Source organism: Artibeus jamaicensis, unplaced genomic scaffold (assembly GCF_021234435.1).
Source record: "Artibeus jamaicensis isolate MK-2021 breed Jamaican fruit bat unplaced genomic scaffold, CSHL_Jam_final contig_387, whole genome shotgun sequence".
Taxonomy (NCBI): domain Eukaryota; kingdom Metazoa; phylum Chordata; class Mammalia; order Chiroptera; family Phyllostomidae; genus Artibeus; species Artibeus jamaicensis.
This window is the reverse complement of record NW_026521812.1, coordinates 41161961-41188509: the sequence shown is the minus strand read 5'-3', so window position 1 is coordinate 41188509 and position 26549 is coordinate 41161961. Positions and strand designations below refer to the sequence as shown.

The following is a 26549-nucleotide window of genomic DNA, read 5'->3' as shown; positions in this document are numbered from 1 at the left end:
TGTCTTTGGTAGCAAACGCTGCCTCAGTTCCTCTCCCTGCCCCCAGAGTTTGGTCGGAAGTCAATGACGGGTAAGACCCCTCACAGCGGGGGGCAACTTGCCTTACCAGAGCGTGCCCTGGGGAAAAATCTGGCACCACAAAGACTTGCTGATAAACCTGCGAAATCTGCTCTGCTAAGAGTGCTTTCATTCATATGATAAGGGTTCGAGAGGAAATGAGTATGTCTCCCAAAGTTTCTGCAACTCTCTTCCTGACAGACACTGACTCATAGTAAGCCCTCAGATTTCTTTGTAATGTTATCTACTGTTTGATCCTTGCCGCCCTGTATTCCTGTGTATTACAACCCAATAAAAGGCTATGGAAGAGGGCGCTCAGGGCCTTTTTCTCCCCAGAGAAACTGGCCACAGCCCACTCCTCCATCCCCAAACAGATCTCATCTTGTCTTGGCCATTTTACTCATTTGCATGTGTCTGTGGCACCGGGGGGACTTGCGGAGGGGTCGCCCCCACAGTCTATCCTTGCCTTCTGCTTCTTAAGGTTTCCTGGAGTTGCTAGGCTGCAAAAAGGAAAAAACTGTGCTGCTTGTTTTTCTCGCTTGATGTCCAACATGAGGCCTGGCGCCACTGCCTGCTGGCTTGAGCTCAAGCCCGAGCTTCACAGAAAAACATACAGACAAATAGATTGTTATTACATTTGACTTTGCAGTCCAGTGGGGTTGTAACCATGTCCCTTAGATTTTCAGAGCCAAAATCCTTGGGTCCTAGTCAGTTCCTGAGCAAGTAGGAGGGAAGATGAGGAAGAAAGGGGACATGAAAGACAGGATGACGTCAGAATGTGGTCAGGAGCCAGGCCCAGCTGTAATTATAGCCTCAGAAAAAAGTGATGGCAATTTTACACTACATTCAGTGTCTTATAAAACTTACCTTTTGTTAGATTTAATAAAAGGTTCAATTCCTTCTTGAAAAAGGCAAGATTAATAAGCAACATATGATTTGAAGGACATTTATAACTAAATCAAGTGTTATGATTGAAAGTGTGAAATTCTCTAGAATTTTAATGTGCACATGGAAGACCAGTGGATGTCATCAAAATTCAGGTTCCGATTCATTCTGCATTTCTGAGGTTCCCTCTGCTGGGTCTGTGCTGCTGACCCAGAGGGCACACTTTTAATCAAGGCTCCAGCCTACCTCGGTTCAGGAAAAGTGTGGACTTGAAAGATAGGACATCACCAACCCCTCATTTGGGGGGAGTTAAGGGATTGAAAGAAGAATCAGAAAACCATGTGACTCTTTTCAAAGACAGATATTGTAATCAAAATTAAACAATAGACATGAGAGTAAAAAGAAAATAAAGTAGAAAATTTCTGTTTCTCTGCTTGACAGATCATAGTACTATTGCTTTTTGCTAAAAAAAAAAAAAAAAAAAGTCTTGAGAAGCTTCCAAAATAGCAGGAAAAAGCCTTCCAAATGTGTTTCTCTATAAAAATAAGAAGAGAATCAGCAAAAATTGTCAAAATCAACTTCAAAATTCTGGCAATTAATCAAAGGCTTGCAACACTCAATTTTTTCTACTTTCCTCAAAAAAATGGGTGAGTGTAAGAAAAGAAAGCATTTTGAAATTTTGAAATTTAATTTGCGTCATGATAGTCTTGAAGCCCAATAGTCTTATATAATCACAGCAGCTGTTAATACCACTGACCAAAGAAGTCACTGTGGGTAGTAATACAGGTTTTTCACTCCCCAAACATTTCTATTCCTGAAGAATTGTCATTAAATGACCTGCCTGGCAGCTCCTTGAGACCTCCACTCACAAAGCTTGTCTTTATTTGACCTAACTCAGCCCTTGCCCAGTATAATACCCTTTGCCCCACAGTGCTTGTCAAAAACAATCCAAGACAAGTATTCAACGTTACAGCTGCCTAACATAGCAATACTAATTGAGCAAATAAGAAGCTGACCAAAACTATTTTAAAAGAAAAGCTAATGAATAAAAAGCCCATAGAGAACTTTGAAAAACTCAGTATATTCCTAGGAACTTTAAAGGCCATGCACATGTACGGGGCTCTGAGTATGCTCAGGAAATATCTGAGAAGGTCCATATTTTTTCACCTCTGGCTAGCCTTGAGATTCTGTGCAAGCATAAAGTGAAAGCTAAGATAGAGTTGTATACTGCCCATCAACACACATAAATTACATACCAACACACCCAAGGAAGCCCCTCTACAAAGGCTGGGAGACATACTGGCTGAAGACATTTAAGGACATGTCTGTCCAATCACTAGCTGATTACTAAGTTAACTAAGCAAAGACTTCAGTGGCCATACACAACAAAAAATGTTGATTTTATAGAACTAGTTCGGGAAAGTTACTAAACAAATAGCAACAACAATATAACCATAATCACAAATAGAACAACAAACTATGGTTTGGTAGGGTAGTCCAATTTTCAGAGTTGCCACATTATATTATTTTAAATGTAGTATATAACAAAGAAATTATAAGATGTGAAAAAATAGAAAAGTATGGTCCATACACAGGGGATAAAAAGCAGTGAATAAAAACTGCCCTTAAAGGGGCCCAAATAGACAAAAACTTTCAGTGAGCTATAGATTCATAAATACATTCATAGAACCAAAGGAAATCATGTCTAAGAAAGTAAAGAAACATATGAGAACAATTTCTCCTTGGATAAATCATACTAATAAGGAGAACTTATTTAAAATAAATAAATAAAAGAATGAACAACAATTCTGAAGTGAAAAGGGAAAATAGCTGAAAGGAAAAATTAATACAGGGGCTTAATAATATAGCCCCTGTATTAATAATAGATTTGAGTTGGTTGAACAAAGAATTAATAAACTTGAAGATAGGTTAGTAGAGATTACTCAGTCAGAAATAAAAGGAATAAACAAAAATAAATAGTTCCTCAGAGACCTGTCAGACATAACTACATGTAAGAACATTTAAAGAATAGGACCCGCCAGAAAAAAAGAGAGAGAACAGAAAGAATATTTGAAAAAATAATGAACAAACAAAAACTTTCCAAATTTGATGAAAACCAAAGATCCACACATCCAAGAAGCTCAATAATTTCAAAGAGATCCACACAGGACACATCACAGTCAACCTATCAAAAAATAAAAACACAGTCTTCAAAGCAATGAGAGGAGTGATTCATTACATAAGAGGGGTCGGCAACATTTTTTAAGCATTCTGTGGCATATTGTTGAAGAATGGGCCGCCTCGAGATTCCCCTTCAGCGGGCAACTGGTGGAAACTATGGGCCATCTCCTTAAAGTGGCCACCTCCTTGTTCTGTTCATTATGTGCTTGCTGATGTCACCAAAGACAAATTCTTACCCTTTTTTCAGTCCTTTGTAAAAACTACAGAGAGTGGACATTTTTTTAATAAAGAAAGGCTGCCAAGCAGAACTTGGTCTGAGAAGAAACACTTCCTGCCCTTCACTCAGGTGGGACTCCCAGCTACACTCGGTCCCACATCTCTTCCCACTTTTGTGAGAAAGGAACCTGCTCGAGTCGGCTCTCATTGCCCCCTGCACAGACAGACACTGCAGCAAAGGCTCCCCATGTCACCCGGAAGCAGTTTCCCCACAGCTAATAGAGGCAACACCATCATCAGGAGCAGATCTCTGAAGTGTGGCATTTTTAAGAACTTTTGTCAAAAAATAGGAACACCATGGAGAGCACTTCTGTACCACTCAGAAGAGGGAAATCTTTAGGATTGAAAATATAAGAAACTTCACTTTTTCAAAGAAAACCTATTCTTATTTCACTTTGAAAAATATATATATAACTTTTAGTTACATATATGTACTATAAAGTATATTATGTATGTATTATAATACATAGTATTATATTATATATGTATTATCTGCCAGTTATTCATACTTAAATGGATAAATCTTTCTATTAAAAATGCTACAATTACCATTATTCATACTACTGAAAAATAACATGCTTTATTGGCTTAGCTGCCAAAATTTTAAAAAATAACAGGACTGGCATCGTTCTAGGACTTTTCTTTAAAAAACGATCTTTATTTTTTAAAACAGTTTTAGGTTCACAGCAACATTCATCAGAAGGTACGTAAGTTGGGGGTGTCGCAAGGTGGTGGCAGACTAGAAGCACCGCTCTCACACCTGCTCCCACAGCCAAACAGGAATTAAAACAAAGTCGGGGAACAGTTTCCCAGAGTTACCAACCTCAGACTGCCTGAACAGGAGACTTTCAAACAAGGACGGGCAGGAACCACCTCGGGACAGGTAGGGAGGGCAGGGTGGAGACAGGGGCTGGCCCTGCTCCCCGGGCGGCAGGCTGAGGGTGCAGGGTTCGAAGAGCACAGCCGTGGGAGCCACACCCTGAGAGAAAGGAAGCCTGGACCCCAGACGGGGCTCCACAGCCTGGAAGTGGGGTTTCTGTTCACGGGGAGACAGAGCCCAAGGGACACAGAGCCACTTTTTCTTAAAGAAGCCAGAACTCAAGTTTTTCGTTTGCAGCCACTTACCCTGGGCTCCAGTGAAGGGAGGGCAGTGTGGACTGGAGTCACCTGTGGAGGGTCTGGAGTGGGAGGCATTGGGGGGAAACATGGGGGAGTGGCTGCCCCTGTCCCTGTGTGGGGTCATCCCTCAGTGTGGAATCAGCCATTTTTCTTGAGAAGAGCAAGCTCCTTCCAGGGAAATCAACCTGGGGAAAAACAATTACCGCACCCTGTGGGATGCCACTCAGCCCACCATCTGCAATCCCACTCACCCCACCCTGCATCTTTTTTCCCCACTCTGCATCTTAACCCCCTGCTAAGGATGTCACCAGGGATACCAGAGTCAGGGGGTTCCCCTCCTCAGTTCTTGCTTTGCTTGCAGGAAAATCAGGCAGGGTACAAACACATATAGTGGAAATAAGATAGCAAGTTTATTTATGAAATACACTTGAGCACAAAACTACAGGCAGGCACCCAGGTAGTCTGAACCCCCACGTATAGAGGAAATAAAGTTGTCAGTAAGTTTGGTTTTATACACTTAAGCCCGAAGCTACAAGTGGGCACCCAACTAATCTGAGTACACTGACTATTGGGCTCCAGGGATTACACACTGTAGCCAGTTTTTAGGTACCTCTCCTCCCCCCTCTCCAGACCTTGGGATTGATTCACAGGTCAGAGGCTTTCTGTCCCCCGTAGTGGAAATGATACACACAGAATTTCAGGGCTCCAGCCCTCCCCCTGCTCTATCAGTCCTGCTTGTGACGTTTGGAACCTGGTGTCTTACTGGACCAGGCTCAGGACTGCTGAGTTAGTAGGTGACATACCTCCCTTTTGCATCTAGCCTCCAGTTTTAAGTTCTTCATTAGATCAAATAAAACAGGGTACCTGCTTTATTTCCCCTCTGGCCGCTCATTCCTGGCTGCTTCCTAAAAAGGAGACAGCATCATAGGCAGACCCAAGGGGTGTCATGGACTGGCTTTGGGGCACATCCCTTCCTTACCCTTTCCCAGGAACCAGGCTGGCACTTTCCCCTCACCAGAGAGCCAAAAGAAACCCCTCCTGGTTTCCAGCAGACCAAAACTCTGGGCTCTGGAGGGCCCATCTGCTGACCTACTAGGGGTTCTGCCCTGCCAACTTGAGGAAAATAATCCGGTACAGACTCAGATGTACAGGGGAACACCCACGATCTTCCCTGGAATCAGAATGGTACCTCCCCACCATGAGAGATCCAGGTGCCCCCTCCTCCCAAATCTTCCAGAAGCCCTTTCAGGAGCAGTTCAGTGACTAAGACTGACTCCAGGCTGGCAAGCAGAGGCAGGCAGAGGCAGGCAAAGGCAGATCCTGCAGTACCTTGAGATGGTTGCTGACTCAGTTCTGGGTCCTGTGCTGGTAAAGCCGGCCTTGCAGTGCAGTTTGGCCCCTCCTGTGTGCAGCCAAGCCTGGCAGAGGCAGCCACAACCTACGGACTGCTCGCAGCTTTGAACAGGCTGCTGAGGGCCAGACATGAACAGCATATGACATTGGCTTACACCAGCTTCAGACAACATCGAAGCTGAATCCAGACAGAGATCCCAATAGGCCGGCATTCAACTCTGCTGAGACGACCCCACTTTGTTCTTTTTCATTTTTTTCCTTTTTCTTTTTCATAATTTTTATTTTTTCTTCTACTTTTCTTTTTTCTCTATTTTCTTTCATGTCTCTTATTTTACTCTTTTTTCTTATTCCTTTTCCCCTTTTCTTATTGTTTAATTCTTTCTTCTTTGTCCTTTTTTGCTGTTTTTCTATTTTTATTCTTAATGTTTGTCTTCCTTCTCTCTTCTCATTTTTTTTCTTTTTGTCTTCTTGTATTCTTTTTCTTTGCTCTTTTTTTCTCTTGTTGTGAATTCTTGTTTCTTTTGGTTGTGTGTGTGTGTGTGTGTGTGTGTGTGTGTGTGTGTGTCATTTTGTTTTGTTCTGCCGGCACCTGTGCAATAGCTTTCAAGATGTGTTTGGGGTTGAGCCTCTCAGTCAGCCAACCGGAGGGGAAGTCCCATCAGTGAATGGACTAATGACAATCAAGACCTAATTGCAACAGGAGAGGTCACATAACCTACCCAATGGTCCTTCCTGGAGTATCCACTTCAGGAGATCCAGAGACGGCACCACTGGGTCCCACAGGATACCTCTCACATGAACCATCTGACAAAGACTGCGAGTCAAAGCAGATCTATCTAATACACAGAAAAAAACCCACAAAGAGACAACTAATATGGAGAGACAAAGAAACAACCACACAACAAAAGAAAAGGAGGAATCCCCAGAAAAAGAGCTAAATGAAATTGAGGCAAGCAGGTTTGTAATGGGGTACAGGGTGGGAGGCCAGGCCCCTCCAAAGGGGGAATTTGTGATGGTGTCTAGAACTTGGGGTGTCCAGGATTATAGGATATCCCCATAGACCTGGCTGGGGGAAGGGAGACATGGAGCAGGGCCATGGAGAGCTATTTTGCATATCAACAACAGCAGACTGGTCCTGCAGCCTTTAGCATCCTATAAGGAAGCTAAAGAAACTTAGTGAGAACTACATCGGTATGAAAAAGAACATGGAAACTATGAATAAAAATGAGTCAGAAATGAAGAATACAATATCTGAAATGAAGAATACACTAGAAGGAATTAAATGTAGGCTAGTTGAAGCAGAGGCTTGAATCAGTGATTTGGAAGATAAGGTAGAAAAAACACGCAACCAGAGCAACAAAGAGAAAAAAGACTTAAAAGAAACGAAGATAGTTTAAGGCACAGGTGGCAACCACGAGGCCGGGGAACAAATCCAGCGCTCCACCTTGTTTTATCCCGCAAGGCACCCAGCGACATTGCCAAGCTCCTTGCTCCTAGTTAAGGAATAGTTACATTTATAAAGCCCTAAGTTACATTTGGCCCTTCGAAGGCAACTGCGGGGCTGATGTGGTCCCTGGTGACAATGAGGTTGACACTCCAGGTTTAAGGGCACTTTGGCACAACCCGAATGGCTGTGACAGAGGCTGCAGGCTAAACTTCGGTCTGCCCCCGAGTGGTGGAGCGAGTGGGTCTGAGGTGAGGCACCGGAGTGGACGAGTGGACAACGGGCCTGTCTCCCCACTGCCTACCTGTTCTACGTGTCCCAGCTGACTCAGACCCAACCCGCGCCATTAGGTCTGGTTTATGAAAGGGGCAGATATCCATCGACTGTCCTGCCGTGACCACCAGACTGTGGCGAAAGCTGCGAGACAGGATGTCGAGCTCCTTGAGTCTCCTCAGAGAAACCCGGCCCCAGAACTCTCCTGTTAGAGATCCTAGAATGGGGTGGGGAGCAGGATATAAATATTGTGAGTGGGCAGAAAAGTTGTGTGAAACAGTCACACATATAAAAAGAGGGTAAAACCTGCTCACCTGTGCAACCTTGGACAATTAATTTAACGCATGGAACCTCAACCTGACATTACTATGAAAGGGGAATAATAATGTCTATGCCTTCACACTTTTGTAAGGACTTAATGATTTAATATGAATGTTAGAGTTCAGTTGTATTCAAAATCTGTCTGCTACCTACTAGTTAAATGCTCTTGGACAAAGTATTTATCCAGGTTATATATCACGTTTAGTTTTATCTTCAGTAAGACAAAAATACACAGTGAACAGCATAACCCATGCCTGTGGGCAAATAGATTTCCCCCATTTTCACATCAAAGCAGGTCTCAGATTTTTAATTCGGTTCACCTAAACAAATGTAATGTCACAGCACACTTAAAGAAACATGGACATTTTATTGAATACTTGTGTTAAGAAATAAAATTTCATATGACAAAAGAAACTTTAACAAATTATTCATTACATAGTTCCAGTGGTGTGCTGGTGAATGCGCAACATTTACACACATATTTACACACAGATACATATGTATTACAAATTTTACCAATATGAAGGACTATAGCATGCAATTTATAAATATAATGAAATAGCAATAATCTTTATTTCACACACCGTACAACTGTTCTGCGCTAGTTCTCACAGAACACTTTCATTGATTTTTGCAGTACTTTTTTATCCATAGCTAACTGTGCTTCCAATTCTACTGTGATTTGACAAATGGAGTTGCGTCTCATTTTCCAATAAATTTATTGTTATTAAATTGGAACTATTATTAAATGTGATCTACTATTAAATGTGAGAGCAGGTTAGAATGGTTGTTTGGAGGTGTGAGGGAGGAAAAAACATTCCCTAGCTGGGCAGGTCATGGTGGGTAGTCCTGCCCCAGCATATAACTTCTTTAGTAAAACGTTTATCTTTGGACACTTCCAGTCAAGATGGCGGAGAAGGTCAACGGTGTGCTTGCCTCCTGTCATGACTACTTCAAATTTACAACTAAACTACAGAAAAACGGTCACTGAGAACCGCCTACAGACTAGGTGAACACTAGTCCTATGACTAAGAATATGTAGAAAAAGCCATGTCGAGGCTGGTGGGAGAGTGGAGATGCAGGGTGGGCGAGACCCCCACCTGCATGTGGCAGTTATGAAATGGGAGGGACTACTTGGCTATGGAGGTCCCCGCCCCCTAAGGCATGAAATGTCCCAGCCCCATACCAGGCTCCACAGCCCAGAGAAATACAAATTAAACCAAAATGAGATGCTATCTCTCAAACAGCCATTGGATAAATGAGATACTATTTTCCCAATAGCTATTATAAAAAAAAAGAAAACATGTGTTGAGGAAGATGTGGAGAATTAGAATTCTGTGCATTGCTGGTGGGAGTGTTATATGGTTCAGTCATCTGTAGAATGGCAATTCCTCAGCAAAATAAATGGAACCACCATATGACTCAGAAATTTTCCTTCTGAGTATATATCCCCCCCAAAATGGGCTAACCTAAAAATGAATGCTGAAGTGAGAGGCAACAAGCATTTATTTGAAATCTAACAGAATACCTATTCGGCAAGCACTGATTTAGGCAGAAACCCAAATAATGTTCCATTTGGGAGGTGAAGGTAAGGGGTATTTATGAGCAAGGGAAGGGAAATAATTTTATCAATAGAAGGAAGGCATTTCTTTTTTCTTTTGTTTTGTTTTATTTGGTTTTAATTTTTGTGCTTAATACTACATAGCATTGCATTGAATAGCCATGTCATAATATCAACAGAAATTCTAAAGGAGATTTTTTTAAGCATTTTTTGTCTGAAAACAATGTTCTTTATTGAAGAAAAACCCCAAAATCACTCTTTTCCAAAATTACATTAAATATTTGTGGTAATCATTACACTGATAGAATCATCAGAAGGAAGGCATTTCTATCAGTGCAAATAAACTAGCATAGTCATGCTAATTCTAAAGAAATTTTTAAATCTTCAGTTTGAAAGTCATACTACTGGCTTTTTTGCTGTCTTTGCAAACAGTGGTTTGGGATGCAGTGTTGCTTTAGGCCCAGTCCCAAAGCTGATATTGTGCCCAGTTTTAACATTCCAGAAGTTGGAGGAGTAAGACATACAAGGCAGTTCCTATGCACAGAAACTCTGACCCCATTTTGTAGTGGTTTTGTTTATATTATTGTAGTAGTGGAAAATTGTAACAGTAGGAAATTGTAACCCACCCCACCATTCTTCTGACATTGTTTCTGTCATTGCTGACTTGACTAATACATAGCTTGTAGATGAACAGCACATCTGTATAAGAGTCCTAGGAACTAACTTCAAAAGATACAGACTCCGACCTTCGGGCATCCCAGCTCCAGAAGCTCTGCTGACCTTCAATGGTGGAGCCTGGATAACGTGAAGCTGGGATGACTAAACCAGGATGACGCACGGTGGACCATCTCGTGCCTTACCTGAATGGACTGTGCTCGTCTGCAGGTAGAGAACTTTGCAACCCCTCCTTTGATCTTCTCTTCGTTCTGTTCCCTTCTCCCTCCTTATAAAAACCTCTGCCTGCACTGAGATGCAGAGATGGTCTTTGAAACATGAGTCCCCTCCTCTCTTTCAGATGGCCAGTATCTGAATAAACCAATTTTCTTTACATTAGCACCTGCCTCTCAAGCATTGTTTTCAAAGAGGTAGGCAGCTAACCTGCACTTGGCTACAGTTTTTGGTGACACAGCCAGGACAATGTGGACTCCAGTAAGGCCCGGAGTGCCCGGGCTGGAGTCCCAGCTGACCTCCATTCAGTTACATTGTTTTTCACAACTGAAAGCACAAACTTCGCAACAATGCAGAAACTTCTTTTGTTTAATATAATTCTTTCTCCTTGATGTTTGTTCACTCCCTTCCTTAATCATTAAATCCTTAGGATGTGAGATTCTGGTCAACATCAAACTCTTAAGAACAAAGCCTCAAGTCAGTTGATCACAGAAACAGTGTTTTGCTCAAACTAAAGATAACATCTTTTTAAAAGTGTTTCAGCCCCAGGCGCACATGCAACCTACCTGCCACACTCATGAAACTAGACAGGAAGGTGCCACAGTTGATGTGAGGACCTAATAAAACGATCAACTACTCTCTACCCTGGCCCCACACCAGTCAGTGGAGCCTAGGACCCCAACTTGCTTCCTCACTATGATGAACTTTCCCATGTACACTCTGTCCCCGTGCCAGCCGGGAGCCAGGTCTCCGAGCACAAGCCCAGCTGTGACTCTGCCATTTTCTTAATTAAACTTTACTTTCTTTGGTCTAAACTCTTTTTATATTTGATTGGGCTTTGATGCACACAGGCAAATGGACCCCTTTAGTTCAGTAACAACTGAAAAAGATTTTTGTACACCATGTTCAAGTAGCACTATTCATAGTAGCCAAAAGGTGAGAAAAAAACAATGTTCATTGATATACTAATGGGTGAACACCCTTCTCCTACCCTTCCCAACGTGCCAAGATTACTTTTAAAGAATTATAATTGACATACAATATTATATTAGTGTACGGCATAGTGATTGGAAATGTATATATCTTACAAAGTGATCACCCTGACAAGGCTAGCACACATCTGACAACATACATAGTTATTACAATGTTCCTGATTATATTCCCTGTGCTGTATGTGACACCCCCATGACTAACTTTGTAACTGGTGGTTTGCACTTCTTATTAATCCTTTTCACCTTTTGCATCCACAAACCCCAATCCGTTAACCAAGTGGCTAGATTATTGATTGCACTAAGAAATCAATCTGTGAAACAGAAGGAAATACTGCCATTAAAATTAGATTATAAAGATGATTTATCATACTGATTTGTTTGTGTTCATATCATCCTCCTTGTGAAAAGCTTTGCCTTAAAAGATGTGCGCGCCATCCTTAACATATTAAACCCTCAAAAACAGGACAGAAAGGAAAAAAATGCCTATAAAAGCAACAGAAGCTATCAATTGTACGCAGTCTCAAAGCTACTAATTGTACTCCTCATAGTTCGTTTTAGCCTCCCATAGCTGTCTATGCACCATTGCTGTTTTATCGCTAAGGTTTTAATAGTAAATAAATGAGGACTGGATTTGGATTATTTATTAGCTTCTAAAATTTTCGCCTAAGCAAAGTAGACTTACAGAGTTTTCATTCCTTAGGGAGTTCTCACCATGGCTGGAAAGAGACTGGCTGGTTACCTCTCACAATCCGTATTTTGGCTCCCAAAGTACAAAACGCAAATCGCGTCTCTCTCCTTCGTCTCCATCTCTCTTTACCCTTCTCCCCACCCTACGGCCCCCATGTCGCCCACCTTTTTTGTCCGCGTCCTTTCTTTACCCTCTTTCGCCCTTTCCAGTGACCCAGCTCGTACAATCCGCCACAAATCCAACACAAACCATACGGTTTCTATTTAGAAAAATCCGTTCCTCAAAAGAAGCGAGAGTCAGGCAGGTGGTAGGCGCAGGGTGGACCCTCCAACTCCAACTGCAACTTCAACTCCTCCAGCAGTGGGATTGCGGGCGCCCAAACTCTCGGATCCGGCTGGGATCCTGATCTCGCTCCTCGCGGGGAAACACTTTCCCACTGATCCTGCCGGAGCGGGTGCCAGCTGCCAGGGTCCCACCGTATGACCAAGCCGCGGGGATGGACTCCGGACTGAAAGAGCGCCCGCCCCGGTCCCGCCCTTGTCCCGCCCCGCTCCCCTGGGCGCCTCAGTGCACTCCCCGCAGTCCGCCGCCGCTTGCTCAGCTCCCAGCACTCGCGCCCAGTCCATGCGCCACAGCCATGTGTCCCCGAGCCCCACCGGCGTTAGCGCCGCTGTTCCTAGCGCTGGGCGCGCTGCTGTGGCAGGCGGCCAGCGCCTGGGAACTCACCATCCTGCACACCAACGACGTGCACAGCCGCCTGGAGCAGACCAGCGAGGACTCTAGCAAATGCGTGAACCCCAGCCGCTGCGTGGGCGGCGTGGCGAGGCTGTACACCCAAGTGCAGCGGATCCGCACTGCCGAGCCCCACGTCCTACTGCTTGACGCTGGCGACCAGTACCAGGGCACCATCTGGTTCACCGTGTACAAGGGAGCGGAGGTGGCACACTTCATGAACGCCCTGGGCTACGATGCCATGGTAAGCCGGCCGCTAGCGCGGAGGCCCCGGAGCTCCGGGTAGGAGTCCGGAAGGAGCCAGAAGCCGGGGTGCAGGAGGAGCCCGTTGCGTGGCGCGAGATTGCAAGCTTAGGACCCAGGGGAGATGTGCGGAGAAAGCGAGACTCTGGTCAGTGTGCCAGGTAGATGCAGATGCAAAAGCCTCTTGGATGATTAGTCTTAAAAGCATTGAAGTTGGGCCTCCACCAAGAGATGCCGTATTTAGAGGAGTAGACCCAGCCCGGCCTACGAGACGGTTCAGCTGGGCTGTGCGGGAGATTGACAGCAGTACGAGGGACCCCAAGTAGACCCGCCACGCATCTCGCTCATTCACTGCTCCAGCTATTTAAGAATGCTTTATCTGATTTTATCGGAAGGGAAACTCAGAGTCAAAGAGGTTGTGTACATCATCAAGGGCACCAGCCCCAATAGACGGAGACCGGATAAGGGTGGATTCCAAAGCCATTTGACTCTGGAGCTTGACCTTAAAATTACAGCCTTGGGTTAGATTCCCTGCTCAGCCATCGTACCTGTGTGTGCACGTCATTTACTCTCTCCCTGCCTCGGTTCTATCCAGCCTCTATAAATTGGGGGTAAGAACTGTGCCTCCCTCAGAGGGTTGCATGGCACAGAGTACATGTAGCCTCTCTAAATGTTAGTTATTATTGTTACCAGAGACTGCTGTGTAAATTTTTAAAGGGTGTCTTTCTGTGACACCCTTTTCTTCACAGTTGTATAAACTCCTTATGGTAAAAAAAAAAAAAAAAAGGAGAATCCATAGTTTTCTCTAATAATACTGTTTTCCTGTTTAAGTCAAATTGAGCTTGTGGTGTTAATCACTTCAGCAAGTGTTTATGACAGGACTCTGGGTGAGGCGTGGGCAATCTGCAAGTTATAATCGCTGCCAGGAACTGGAGAATGCTTTATGTTGGATGGAATTACTTTCTTTTAAATTTTACTCAAAGTGACTGACCTAGGACTTGAAAATGAGGCTGCTTACATAGCTGGCAGGGTGTGAAGCGGGTGAGGAGCACCAGTGGTAAGGCTGGGTAAAAGTCGCCTTTCTGACGCCATCTCTTCAGAACTTTGTGCATTCCTGGGTTTGACAGGCCTCATTTGACCTGCGTATAACCCTGGTTCTTGTAATGCTTTAGCATACGGCAAAACTCTGCTGTATCCTTGTTTTACAGAGATTGTTCACTGTCATTTTGTTTATACTACTCTCAGAGAATTCATTAAAGGGTCCCCCTCACCCCACCCCTTACCCCGTAACATCATGCATCTCAGGAAGCTGGAGATTCAGATCAGAGTGGAAGACAGTTGTGGAGGACGATCTCTAGTTCCCTAAAAATTAGACCTAGTAAGAGGAGCCACAAATAAAGAATCAAGTGTGTGGGAGGGAAAGAGGAAGTTACTAGAACTTAGCTTAACCCCAGGAGCTCCCTCAGCAAGTCTGAGATGTAGAGCTTCTAGACCTGCTACATTCCAGCCAGAGCTGCTGGAGCAGTTCTGATAGCCCTGGAGGTCCCGGCGAGACTGGAGATCCGGACCCGCTGCTAGGCCGAAAAATCTAGAGAGGATGTCAAAAGCAGCTAGTTCGAAGCTGTAGCAGTGGAAAGGCCGGTGTTCCCCAGGCAGTAGGAAAACAACACGGACGCACTCACAGTGCAGGCCAGTGTGGCCAGGTTTCTTTCTCTGACTTCAAGTTCCCCAGCTACAAACCAGAGGGGATAACCCCCAACCGTCGGGAGAATATTTGTGAACCTATATGTGATAATTCATGTGAAACTCCCTAGCACCCTGCTGGCTTGTTGTAAGTGCTCAGTAGAGGTTTTATCTGATTCTGACAGTCTGGCACAGTTTACCTTCCTCCTCCACTCCCTTCACCATCTCTTCTAAGTCCCGTTGTCTAAACTGTCCTTAATGTTTACTCATTGAGCAGACTTATGAAATCCTCCACTCCCCAACTACAAAGCCAAATGAACTCATCTCTAGAGATGAGATTCTCACCATCGCCATGGAGGTGGGTGAGCTGTGAGGAAGACATCCTCAGCAGAGAAGGGCAGCCTTCTCTCTAGCTGACCCTGCTTCTGAGGCCCTGGCCTGACAGCCCCCTTTCTGTCCACAAATTGCTCCAAGGTAACTGAGCCAGGAGCTGGGGTAGGTACCGTGGCCCCAGTCTTTAACTCACCCAGGGACCACTAGTCAGGTATTCATGCCCTGCATAGGTAACCATTCCAACATGTCAGATGTTTATGTTTTGTTTCTGTATGTACTTGCAGAGCTTTTGTTATTCTTTGAGATGCCTGTATTTTTAAATTATGTAACCCATCCTGTTACTCAGTTTATTGTACTTCTTCCTTTTGTCCTAAACTGGTTGTATGATTTGTCTCTGTCACTCTGCGCAGACCACATAATGTGCGTCGTGCTCCACAGAGATCTCCACGGACTTTACCATCGGCTCCCCCCGTCCACCCCTGGGTGACGGGTCCATCTGGAGATCACACAGATTATGCTGCAATTCCACAAGCATGCTGCTCCGAATAGCCTCCCCCTGGTCCCACCTGTGAGGATTTCTTTAGGACCCATAGCCAAGGGCAGAATTGCTGGCCACAGGCAGCTGTATCCTGACTTTGACTAAGGACTACCAGGTTGCCTTCTTGAGTGACTGGAGCCCTCTACTCCCCCTCAGTCTTTAAACAAACAGTGTCCTAAGAAGTGTTTCAATTCAGTCAAAGGGCAGGAGGATGGGGCAAAGGTGCAGAGGCAGGAGTCTGGAAGGTGGACCAGCCCGGACCATGGCGAGTGGTAGGAATCATGGGAAGTGTGGCTGTGTACAGCTGTGTACTTGCCACCTGGACAAGTCTGGGCTCTCTTCTGTTGTTAGGGGAGCCACTGGAGGTTTCTGAGCAGAGCATGACTTTGGTACAAGAAAAAAGAAATATTTGGTCTTTGAACCCAGTTTCTGAGATGACTGATGGCTGGGGACCCCTGGATAGCTTTAGAATGAGGGCTGGTGGCCAGAAAGACTAAGCCTTGATTAGAGAGTTTGAATGTTCAGCCTCCCTTCAACCTCCTGAGATGGAAGAGGGAACAGAGATTGTGCTAATCACCAAGGGCCAATGATTTAATCAATTGTGCCTGGGTAATGAACTTTCCACTAAAAATCCCTGAGTGATGGGGTTCAGAGAACTCCTGGGTTAGTGAATGCATCGAGGTTCTGAGAGGCTGGTGTGCCAAGAGGGAGGGCAGACACCACACCCCCCTGTGTACTCCCAATGGATGCATGCCTTCCATTTGCTGTTCCTGAGTTGTATCCTTTATAATACACCACTAATAGTAACTAAAGCACTCTCCTGAATTTCATGAGTCATTCTGGCAAATTATTAAACCTATGGAGGTTTGATAGCTGACCAGCCAAAGGTACAGGTGGCTCAACACTGCCACTGTCATCTGAAGTGGAGACAGTCCTGTAGGACTGACCCCTTACCTTGTGGGATCCACTGCCCACTCCAGGTAGATAGTATCAGAACTGAGTAGAATTGTTGGACACCCAGTTGGTGTCTACAGAGAATTGATGATGTGACAAAAACCTCTCATCGACATAGAAGAATCACAGTTTGGGAAGATGAACAGAAGTGGGTGGAAGGAGGAGACACCACAGAAGAGGCTGGGAGAAGAGACGGGACAGTAGTATAGGTGTGAGATGCTAAGAACTGCACTGTGGCGATGGGGAAAGAAAGGCTGAATCCAGGGGAGCCAGTTTTAATAGGCAGGAAGCACGGCTCATGGCTGAAAGGATGACCTCCCTGGTGATTGGGTCGAGGATCAAGTCCTCCTTCTGCCCCTTAGAATCTATGAACTGTGAGCAGGTCATTTAATCTCATGAAGCCTCCCTTTCCGCCTGTGCGAGACGGGTGTGGCGGCAGCTGCATCCCAGAGGTTGTTGTGAGGTTTGAAGGAGATGATGATGCGTGTTAAGTGCTTAGCACAGGGTGGGCCCACAGTAAGGGGTCAGCAAGTGCTGGCCATGCTCTCACCTTCTGTTGGCTGGAGTGTCTCAGGGGAGGGTGGTAATCAAGAGATGACTCAGAGGGTTCAAGCTGGGAGCACTGGGAGAGTCTGCAGACTTTGACGCTACTACACAGGAATGCAGATTCTTTTACTTAAGCTTACCCCTGCTATTTGCAGCACAGAGCTGCAATCTGTGTAAAGGCTTTTCCTGGGCTTACTGGGCCTGATTGGACCCCTATGTGGGAGGTGGAAAGGGATTTGGATGGGATGTCGGGACACCCAGGCTTTATGGCTTGCCTCTTCCTACTCATTAGCTCTGTAAGTTTGGGCAGCGATTCCTCATCTGTAAGATGGGGGGACTGGAGAAAGTGGTCTGTTGCATGTCATTTCTCAGCATTTCAGCCCCTGCCCATTCCTCTGCCTGGCTTCTAATCCACCAGCATAATAACTTGGTTTGCCCCAGGACCTAATTTCACAGGTCTAAGTTTGCTTGACAACTCTCTTATTTCTCCCTCACAGTTACCTCCACAACAGCTCTTTCGTCGTCGGGTGATGGGTTGGGTCTTCTCTCATTGTTTCCAGATAAAGAGGGCCCCAGGATATGGGCTGGAGTGTTACTCTATTAGTGATAGGAAATGATGCCGAAGGAAATGGAAGGAGGATGAGCCTAGTTTCAAGCCTGTTGTCTTTGCAGCTCATTTACTCATTCAGTCCACAAATACTCACTAAGCACTACCTTGTGCCAGGCTCCGCTTAGTACTGAGGACAGTGAACAAGACCCGCTTGGGTGAAACTCGCTGTTCAGTAGGTGGAGGGGGCAGTACCCGTTGGACCCCTTCTTAACCAAATAAAGAGGCTGGGTGAGACCAATGAAGGATGGGGGTAAGCAGAGCAAAGCACAAATGACGAAAGTTCTAACACCTGTGTGCAGGGGTCATGGCAGTGAGTGTGTTTCCTGTCTGCCCCAGGAAATGAATCCCTAAAGTAAAGAGAAGTCACCTTATGTCCAAGTGCTTTACAAATGAAATTTTTGTGAAGGAATTTGATGTTCTCATGTCATCTGACAAGGAAACTGTCAGAATTACTGTGTTCAATCATAAAGCTGGTTAAAGGAAGACGGAACTAGCAACGCTAGTTCCGAAACTGCACTGGGAGGCCCGAAAGGGATCTCCTGGTGACAATGGTGTCTTTTTTAAGGCAAAGAAGGTTGTTAGTATCTGAATCTCAGACCTTGAGGGTTGAAAGTACTGGGGGTTGTGGGTGCCCAGGCCTCAGAGATGTGAGCCTGGTATTGCGGTCAAGGCCTTTTCCTCTGTTGCATTCTGAGGTCCAGCCCGGGGCTGAGCTGGGTGCAGCTGACCTCAGGAGCTCATGTTGTCCTCGTTCTAGTGGCTGTGTTTGCTTAACTGAAAATTGGAAAAAGACAAACAAAGCATACACCAGATTGGCAGCTTTTCAAAACTCACTCAGATACACTTGAATGTTGTGCAAATTCCTGCCTCTGTTTTTTTCAACCTCATCACAAGAATTTGAAGGGAATTCTCTTCACATTCCCTTTCCCTCACTTCAGTAACTACTTCTGTACATAACACACACATTAGCCGGAGCCCCTCAGCCCCTCAGAGATGTAGTTAAACCTGCCTAAACCTCAAATAGTTGAGCAGGTCATTTTAAATGTAACATTGGTATGCATATTCTGCACATATGGAGAGTTTGTAAGTTTTTTCATCTGATATGGAAAATGTGAAATGCTATCTGTTGAATACTTATTCATTTATTCATTCAACAAACATTGAAGTGCAGACGAGCTGGATTGAGCCCCACTGATTATTTCTGCCATTCAGTCAGGAGCCACATTCACCTGCCAGGGCCGCCATGCCCGGGCCCAGGACTGAAGGATGGAGCGTGCCCCCAAACCAGAAGTGGTCTACAGTGCCAGATATGTATCATCCAAACCAAGCATAATTTGTAATCATCCCCTCCCGAAGTTATGTTGAGTCTTCCTGAGTGATGAGAACTGAGCCTCACTGTATAACAGGCCAGCCTCTCCCTAATGCTTAAATTATAAGGTGGACAGCAACTCAAGGCCCTTAATGGGGTGAGATAGTGTGTAAATGACTAAAGTCAAGTGTTGCAAATTCCGGACAAGTGGCTTTTTGACATTTGTACAATTGGTATCTGTGACTTGAAAAACATTTTTTTCTTCTGCATCACAGCAAATTGCACTGCTCTTAAATCAATTCTTCTTTCCTCTGTTTTTCTTTTCACATTGTGTTTAAGCCTCTTTTCTTCACTGGGAGCATTTTTCACCTCCTAGACCCTCCTGTTTTCTTTTCCTCATTTGTTTACACAGTCGACCACGTCACTTGCCCGCGAGCACCCCCGCTCGGCCTGGCGCCGTGGAGGTAAAGCTCACACCCTGAGCCCCTTCTGCCCTTGGCTGGCAGGGCGTGCCTGTGTCTCTGCCGGGCCACCCCATTCACACCCCTCTCTGTGGTTCCTGCTTGTTTTATGTAAGCATGGACGGACGGGTTGATGTGCTTGCTATGTCTTGCTGTCTCCCTGTCTGCCCTGTCAGCTTCCTGAGAATGGGGACCGTGGCCTCGTTACTTGGCTCTCTGGGACCCTGTGAGAGAGGGGTGGTGTTACAATCCCCAGCCCTTCCAGGCGTTTATATAGGTGGCAGTTTTGCCAAATGGTTAAGGCCCTAGATGCTGAAACCTCAGTACCCCTGTTCACTACCTTGCTCTGCCACATACTAGGGGTGGGAGCTCTATGCCTTAGCCTCCCCATCTCTGAAAAGGACAAATAATAGCAGCTACCTCATTTCATTGTAAGAATTAAATGAGTTACTATGTCAACAGAGCTTGGTCATATAGCATCAAAGTCTAACTATCAATATTTCTTTTTATATTTTTACTTAAAAAATTCTTCTTTTTCTTGACAGTTCCCTATGTCAAATTCAATGACATTTTTTACAGTTTTCTGTGAGCAAAGCTGAGGCTATGAAATCCCCCCCTTTTATTTCAAATGTAGGTGCCCATTGACAGGTCTCCTGAACAGTTGGTCTCCTGAGTAGATTTCCAACACAGACTGTTCCAAGTGTCCATTTTCTCTGCCATCATGAAATCTAAATAATGTCCTCATGTGCACACATACAAGACACACAGAAAAGTTCAACAAGCTTTGTTTTTTTAAATGCCTGTTTCATTCATGAACAAGTGCCAGTGAGATGTTAGTAGAAACAAAAGTAAAAATACAGGGAGTAAAGAGGAGGGACCCAGGCTGGCTGCCCTGTAAGGTCTGCCAGGGCTCAGGCTCTGAACTGCGGGGCAGTTGCCTAAGCTTTCGCCTGCTTCCCAGCAGCTTGGTTTTCCTCTCATTTTACAATTAAGTTATTGCTTAACTACGTCACCAAGTTTGTTTTTGTATCCTGCCTTCTTTTGAAAAGTTGTAATGGCTCCCATACAGACAATAGAGTAAAATGGAGACCGTTTAAAAGGAGCTGGGGAGTGGGCGGTTTTGGTATCCATTCAGCAAACATCTGCTGAGCACTGGTGCCAGCCACTCGTCTGGTGTCACAGAGGATGCAGGGACAGTTGGCACCACTCCTACCTCTGGGAAAAAGGTGTGAGGGCAGGCAGCCACCGCGAGGACAAATGCTGCTAGAGACATGTGTGCGAGGTACAATGGACGGACGGATGGACGCACAGAGAGGTGAGCGTCAATAGCGGAGCTGCCACGGAAGGCTGCTCAGGCCGTCACACTTCAGCTGCATCCAAAGCAGCTCATTGCATGAGAGTGGTTTAGTATTTCTGAAACTCAGAGCACCTGAAGTTTAGCAGAAAAAATGAGGCAGTTCAGGGAGATCAAGGAGGGGCTGTCCAGGGAGTCAGGACTGAGATTTTGGGAGGTGGGAGGCAGGGAAGCCTTGGAGAGACTGGAAGCAGGAAGCAGCTGGGTGTGTGGGGAAGGGCAGTCTGGCGGCCTGTGGGAAGTGAGTGGCTGAGAAGCGTGGGAGCCTGGTTGCCAGGAGACCAGTAGAGGACGCTGATGAGTCAGAGTGGGGCAGTGGAGTGGGGTAGTGGAGTGGGGCGAAGGAAGAGAGCCCTTGGGGGATGCGGCAGGAGCACAAACAACAGGACCTCAAGGCTGGTTGGCAGTGAGGGAGGGCCGAGGGGAGGAGGGCAGAGCTCCTGGCCTCTCAGGGTGTTTCTCTGTGGTGCTGGAGGCTCTTTCCCAACACCCGGGACCACATGCAGCCACACAGTGTCTCATTCATTAGGTTCTGGGTGTTCCACCTGGCAGGGGGCTCGCTGGCCAGCAGAGAGGAATAGGAAGCCGTGGGAGGAGGGGGGCGGGGGGCTGGAGAAAGGGCAGTGACCACCAGCTCACACCCAGTTAACTCCATCCAGTGTCTGCTGAAACAAGAAACAGTGTAGTGGTCCAGTCCTCTGTTCTACCGGTGCCTTCCCGGGCCTGTGTGTTTTCACAGTGTCTACAACCCACCTGGCCTGCTTTCAAGCTGGGCAGGCCTGGAATGAAGAGGGGGAGGGACCCTTCAAAACTTGGAGAAGATCTACATTTTCTGGTAAACCATGTAATAAAAATTCTGCTGCAGGTTGAGGCAAACTAACCAAGCATGCTGCATCAGGAGCTCATTGGAGCTGGGACACTGTGATCGCCTCACAGCTTTATTGATTTGGGGACACACTTCCCAGTTGAGAACTCAGGCTCTGTCTTTAGTAAGGCCTAGCAGGTTCTTGGCCTGGGAGGCTTTTTCAGCTTTCAGGACTTCGTGGCCTGCATGCCTTTTGTGGCCCAGTTTCCTGATGAAATTATCATTCTGTGGCTGCTGTGTTCATTCGTTAGAGTTTTTCAAAATAGAACTCTTCACCAGTTTGGTGCCAGAGTTCAGAGGGACTGTGTCTTGTAGCCTCGTTCCACTGCAGCTCTCAGACACCATGGCACGGGTCCAGGATTCCAGGTTACATGGAAGAGGCTGTGCAGGCAACTGGCCCAGGGGCCGAGGACCGTAACTCCAACCTTGGGAATCAATTCTCTTCTACTCCTGCTCTCCGGTTATTTCTTTACTTGTACGTTCATTCAGTAAATATTTACCAAGTTTTCCTCTGTATTAGGTACATTTTAAATGGATTTGGGGGGCCAATTAATGCATACTATTTAATAACAGGAAGATGGATTTCTTGGCTCAATCAGCGGTAACTGCAAGAGTCAGAAAGGGGAAGATTTCTCCATTAACACAAAATACTCCAGAATCATGGGAGGCCTACATGGAAGGCTGTCAGATGGCCACTGTGTTCTGTGTCCCCTTTGGCAGACCAGGAACAAATGTCAGCCTCAAGGCTCTGGCCCCGACTCCTGCGGTCTCCCGGCAACTGACCCATCTCACACGAAGGGCTCTGTTTCTCTTCCTCTCTCTCTGAGGGGTGTCCTCACTGTTTCTTCTGTTCACACATTTACTCCATACCAATGGGAACATTTGTTTCTGGGTGAAAGCAGGAAGTAAATTAAATGGCAGCTCCTCCTAGGGAAAGCTAGGAAAGTGGAAAAACCTGCCAGTTGGCATGTAGCCTCAGACAACAGTATGGCCAGCCAGCAGACTGTCTGAGTGACTACTGAATTCAGTTGCAGGTCCCATCCACACAGTTCCTGGAACAAACATAGTGAAGACAGGAAGGTCAGAAAGGATTCTTTCTTCTTTATTTGAAAGTATTGTCCCTAACATCTTTTACTCACTGAAAATACATTTTACCATTGGTAAAAGTCAATAAAGGGATTCCACACTTATAATTTATAATAGTATAAGCATGAAAAACAATTTTATGTTGTGTTGGTGTCTAGTTGATTGACAGTAATTTCCTGCAGGGGCAAGATAAGCAGGAGTCTGAGGCTCAGTCCAAACTCAGTGGGAAAGGCTGATTCAATCGACTTATTAGCATCTTCCATGGACACTGTATTTCTGTGGTTCTGGTGTTGGAGATGTTACAGAAAACAACTCAGCCACTTTCAGGTGTACAGAGTGGAACTTTTTATTTACATGCATGGACCCAGAGGAAGCAGTCTCCAAATTCTGGGCCCCGAGCTCGGGCAGGGGCTTGTTTATATAGTGTGGCATGAGGAGGTGATTTTACTAAGCCTACATGGCAGAAGCAGGTTTACAGAAGCAAGAAAGCAGGGCTGCTGCTAGGGTCCTACAATGTTCTTTTGTTCTTACTTCTTAGTTACTTAATTGCTCATTCTTCCTTATCTTAGTGGCTTGGCAAACGGACTTGTCTGGGCTTGTCTAGGCAGGTTTCCTGCTACAGAGATACTGCAGGTGTAGGGAAGAGCAGCGCTGTGACATCATGCATTTGTTTGCACTTCTATCTGGGTGAATATTAGTTACCTTCCGTTAATTTGGTATCCAAAAGATGATAACTGAATGTTGGGTTACATTCTTTTTAGCATACAGTCCATTGGAAAGAAATGATTAGAGATGTGATCACCTCATGATTACCTAAAAATTTGTCTAAGTAAGGAAATTGTTTACCCCCAGAGAGAAGGTAGACTTTGGCCTGTGTTCAGAATTTGTGAAAATTTCAAACCAAAGTTTAGACACCAGCTTTTCCTCACTCATAATGGCAGGGTATTATTAATAATGAAAACAAGAAATCTGGAGTCAGAAATTTTAGAATATCTTCATTCCTCCATTGCCTACTCACATGACCTCAAAAGCCTTCTGGGCCTCGTTCTTGGTTGGCAGAGTCTCTCCAGCGCCACTGTACTTTCACAGACCATCCACATAACATGTAAATGTTGACACATACTGACAGAAGGGGTTAAAAAAACACCGGGATGTACTCCTCACAGTTCATTTAACAACAGCAACAGGATTTTGAGTCATGGAAAAATCAAACCTCCTCTTGTCCTTGCACTTTTATTGTTTTTAACTTTTAGGTGTTTGGGTGGCCCGTTTGTCCTGGGCTGGGCTCAGTGAGGGATATGGAAAGTTTCTTTCATGTCAAATCATCAGGTCTGGGTTTTTAATGGTTTTTTAGGGTTCTCCTGCACAAAGGACGGAGTGAGGGTGAGGAGTGGGGTTCAGGTCATATGCACACAATATGTTTCTGTGATTCTGGTATCCAGAATATGACAATTGAAGTTAAGTTAAATTCTTTTTAGCATACCATGCATTGGAAATAAATGATTAGCGATGTGATCACCTCATAATTACCTGAAAATTTGTCTAAATAAGAAAATTGTTTGGAGATACTGAAGAAGGTCACCTACTAGGCTCAGCTCTCTGAATTTATGAAAAAGTGCACTGGCATTCGCCATAGACAAAGGAGCGGGTAGGGTAGAGAAATGTAGCATTTGTAGTAAAAACATAAAAGGTTGTCATTCGGCTGGAATTAGTGAATGACTAGGGTTAGTGAATGAATGAACCCAATAGCAGAAATGAAGTGTTTGGAAAGCAAAGGAGCAGAAGAGAGAAAGGGAGGATGTAAGAGTATGAGTTTGGGCCAGGGAAATTGCGTGCCTGATGTGAGAATAACAGCATTAAGTGGCAAGTAATCAGATCAGGGTTAGTTGTTGAAGGCAGGAGAGAAGCTGGGAAGAGCAGCAACGTGTTCTCATCGGCAAGTACACACCTAAGGCAGTTTTCAGAGGTCACAAAAAAGGGAGGACCAACACTGCAGTGTGAATCTTTAAGTGTCCTTATGTGTGCATTATTGATACAAATGCTCTACAAGATGTAAAAGAACACAGAACAGCAATCTGCCATTCTATTCTATCTTTTATTGTTCTGAGTTCATCCCAGGGGCAGACTCTTCCTGAGGGATTTTCAAGTTATTGATGAGAATAATAGAAATGAATAATTAATTTATTTAGCACACTTCTTGAGCTCCTGCTGTAGGCCAGCAGTGTGGTAGGGACACGGTGCGCTCCGGTGAGTGGCACAGTCCTTCTGAAGAGCTTAGGAATAATGAGGTTCAAGGAAGACACAAACAGGAGAGCGTCACAGTGGGAAAATGAAACTACAAGTTTCCAAAGGAATCTTCTGCATGAATTTCTTATTGTATTTTTCCCATTATCATTTATCACCCTTATACCCTCCTGTACCTCCACCCACCTCCCACCCACAATCACCACACTGTTGTCTGTGTCCACAGTTCTTCTTCTCTTTTCATTTGATCCCTCTACCTTCCACACCCCATCTGCATGAATTTTTGTAGGAAAAAGTAGTTGTGTGTAGAAGAAAGAAATTTGCTAGAGATGCCAAAACAGGCAAAGTCAGTCTTCCCGCTGCCTGTTACCACCAGAGCTAATAAGTAGGACAGGGATTGAATCTTTATGGTCACTTTGTTCAGATGGCCGGTGATCTGAGAACACAGCTGGTTATGCACCTGAACAGACATTTTTACATTTCATTTAAAACTAACCCTTTTTATAAGGAGAAGAAAAGTGTAGGTAAATGGTTTGGAATTCAGGGAAAAGGTTAACTAGATAAAAGCTGTAGTCCAGCAATTTTCCTAGCATCCTTTCAGTTGACCAGTGGTTCTTCATCAGGGTGGACATCTCTCCCGGGAGCACAATGGCTCAGATGCCATCTTGGTCACTAATAGTCCTCCTGGGGCACAAAGCAGTTCCGCCTGGAACTGCTTATAGGTCTCCTGGAATCATGGTGTGTCACCTTCAGTTGCTTTTCACATGCATTAACTACTAACTTTATTAACTATAACATACAACTAAAAATTTTCCAACTCTCTGTCGAGATTCCATAGGTAAACATGGCTCACCTTCTCACACATCCACATCAAAATTACAACTAAATTACAGAACAATCATCATTAAGGACCAACAGAAATGAAGCTGAATGGAAATCCTACAACTACCGAATTAAAGAAGAAACCACAGCATGACTGATAGGAGGGGCGGAGATGCAGAATGGGCTGGTCCCAACCCACATTGTGGTGGGAAAATATTGGAAGGGATATCTCAGGAGTGAGGGGTCCAAGCCCCTCGGCCCACGATTCCAGTGCCAGGAAAAGTCCCCATAATTTCTGGCTGTAAAAACTGGTGAGGACTGAGACTGTGGAAGACAAACTGCTGGTCTCAGGCAGTTCTCAGGCAATCCCTCCTAAAGGACCTGCACGTAGACTTATTTGGACTCACTCTCTCTGAGCTCCAGCACAAGGGCAGCAGATTGAAAGACACTAGAGACAGGGAGGAACTTGATTGTCCAGCATCAGGGTGAGAGCTGGGGGCAACTTACTCCCAGACAAAAGTGCTGGCAGAGGCCACTGGATGTTTTCTGAGTACTCCACCCACAAAGCCACAGAACCAGCAGGTAGACACCATATCTGAGATTTCATTAACCTGTCTCACACTGTTTGCCCCACCCTGGTGATTTCCTGAGGCTCCCTGCACCCACAACTTTCAGGTCCATCCAAGCTATTTCAGGTGGCATTTTCACATAAACAGTTTGCTTGGCTCATG

The 26549-nt window shown here is 45.2% G+C and overlaps 1 protein-coding gene across 1 annotated transcript in view; it reads left to right on the top strand.

Annotated features, from left to right (window-relative positions):
* Nucleotides 1–12600: 12600 nt before the first annotated feature.
* The window catches only part of NT5E (5'-nucleotidase ecto), a 52314-nt gene continuing 38365 nt past the window's right edge, over nt 12601–26549 (top strand). The window contains exon 1 of the mRNA XM_037143823.2: nt 12601–13014. Within this exon, the coding sequence (XP_036999718.2) occupies nt 12676–13014 (339 nt within the window). The 5' untranslated portion in view covers nt 12601–12675. The remainder of the gene's footprint in view (nt 13015–26549) is intronic.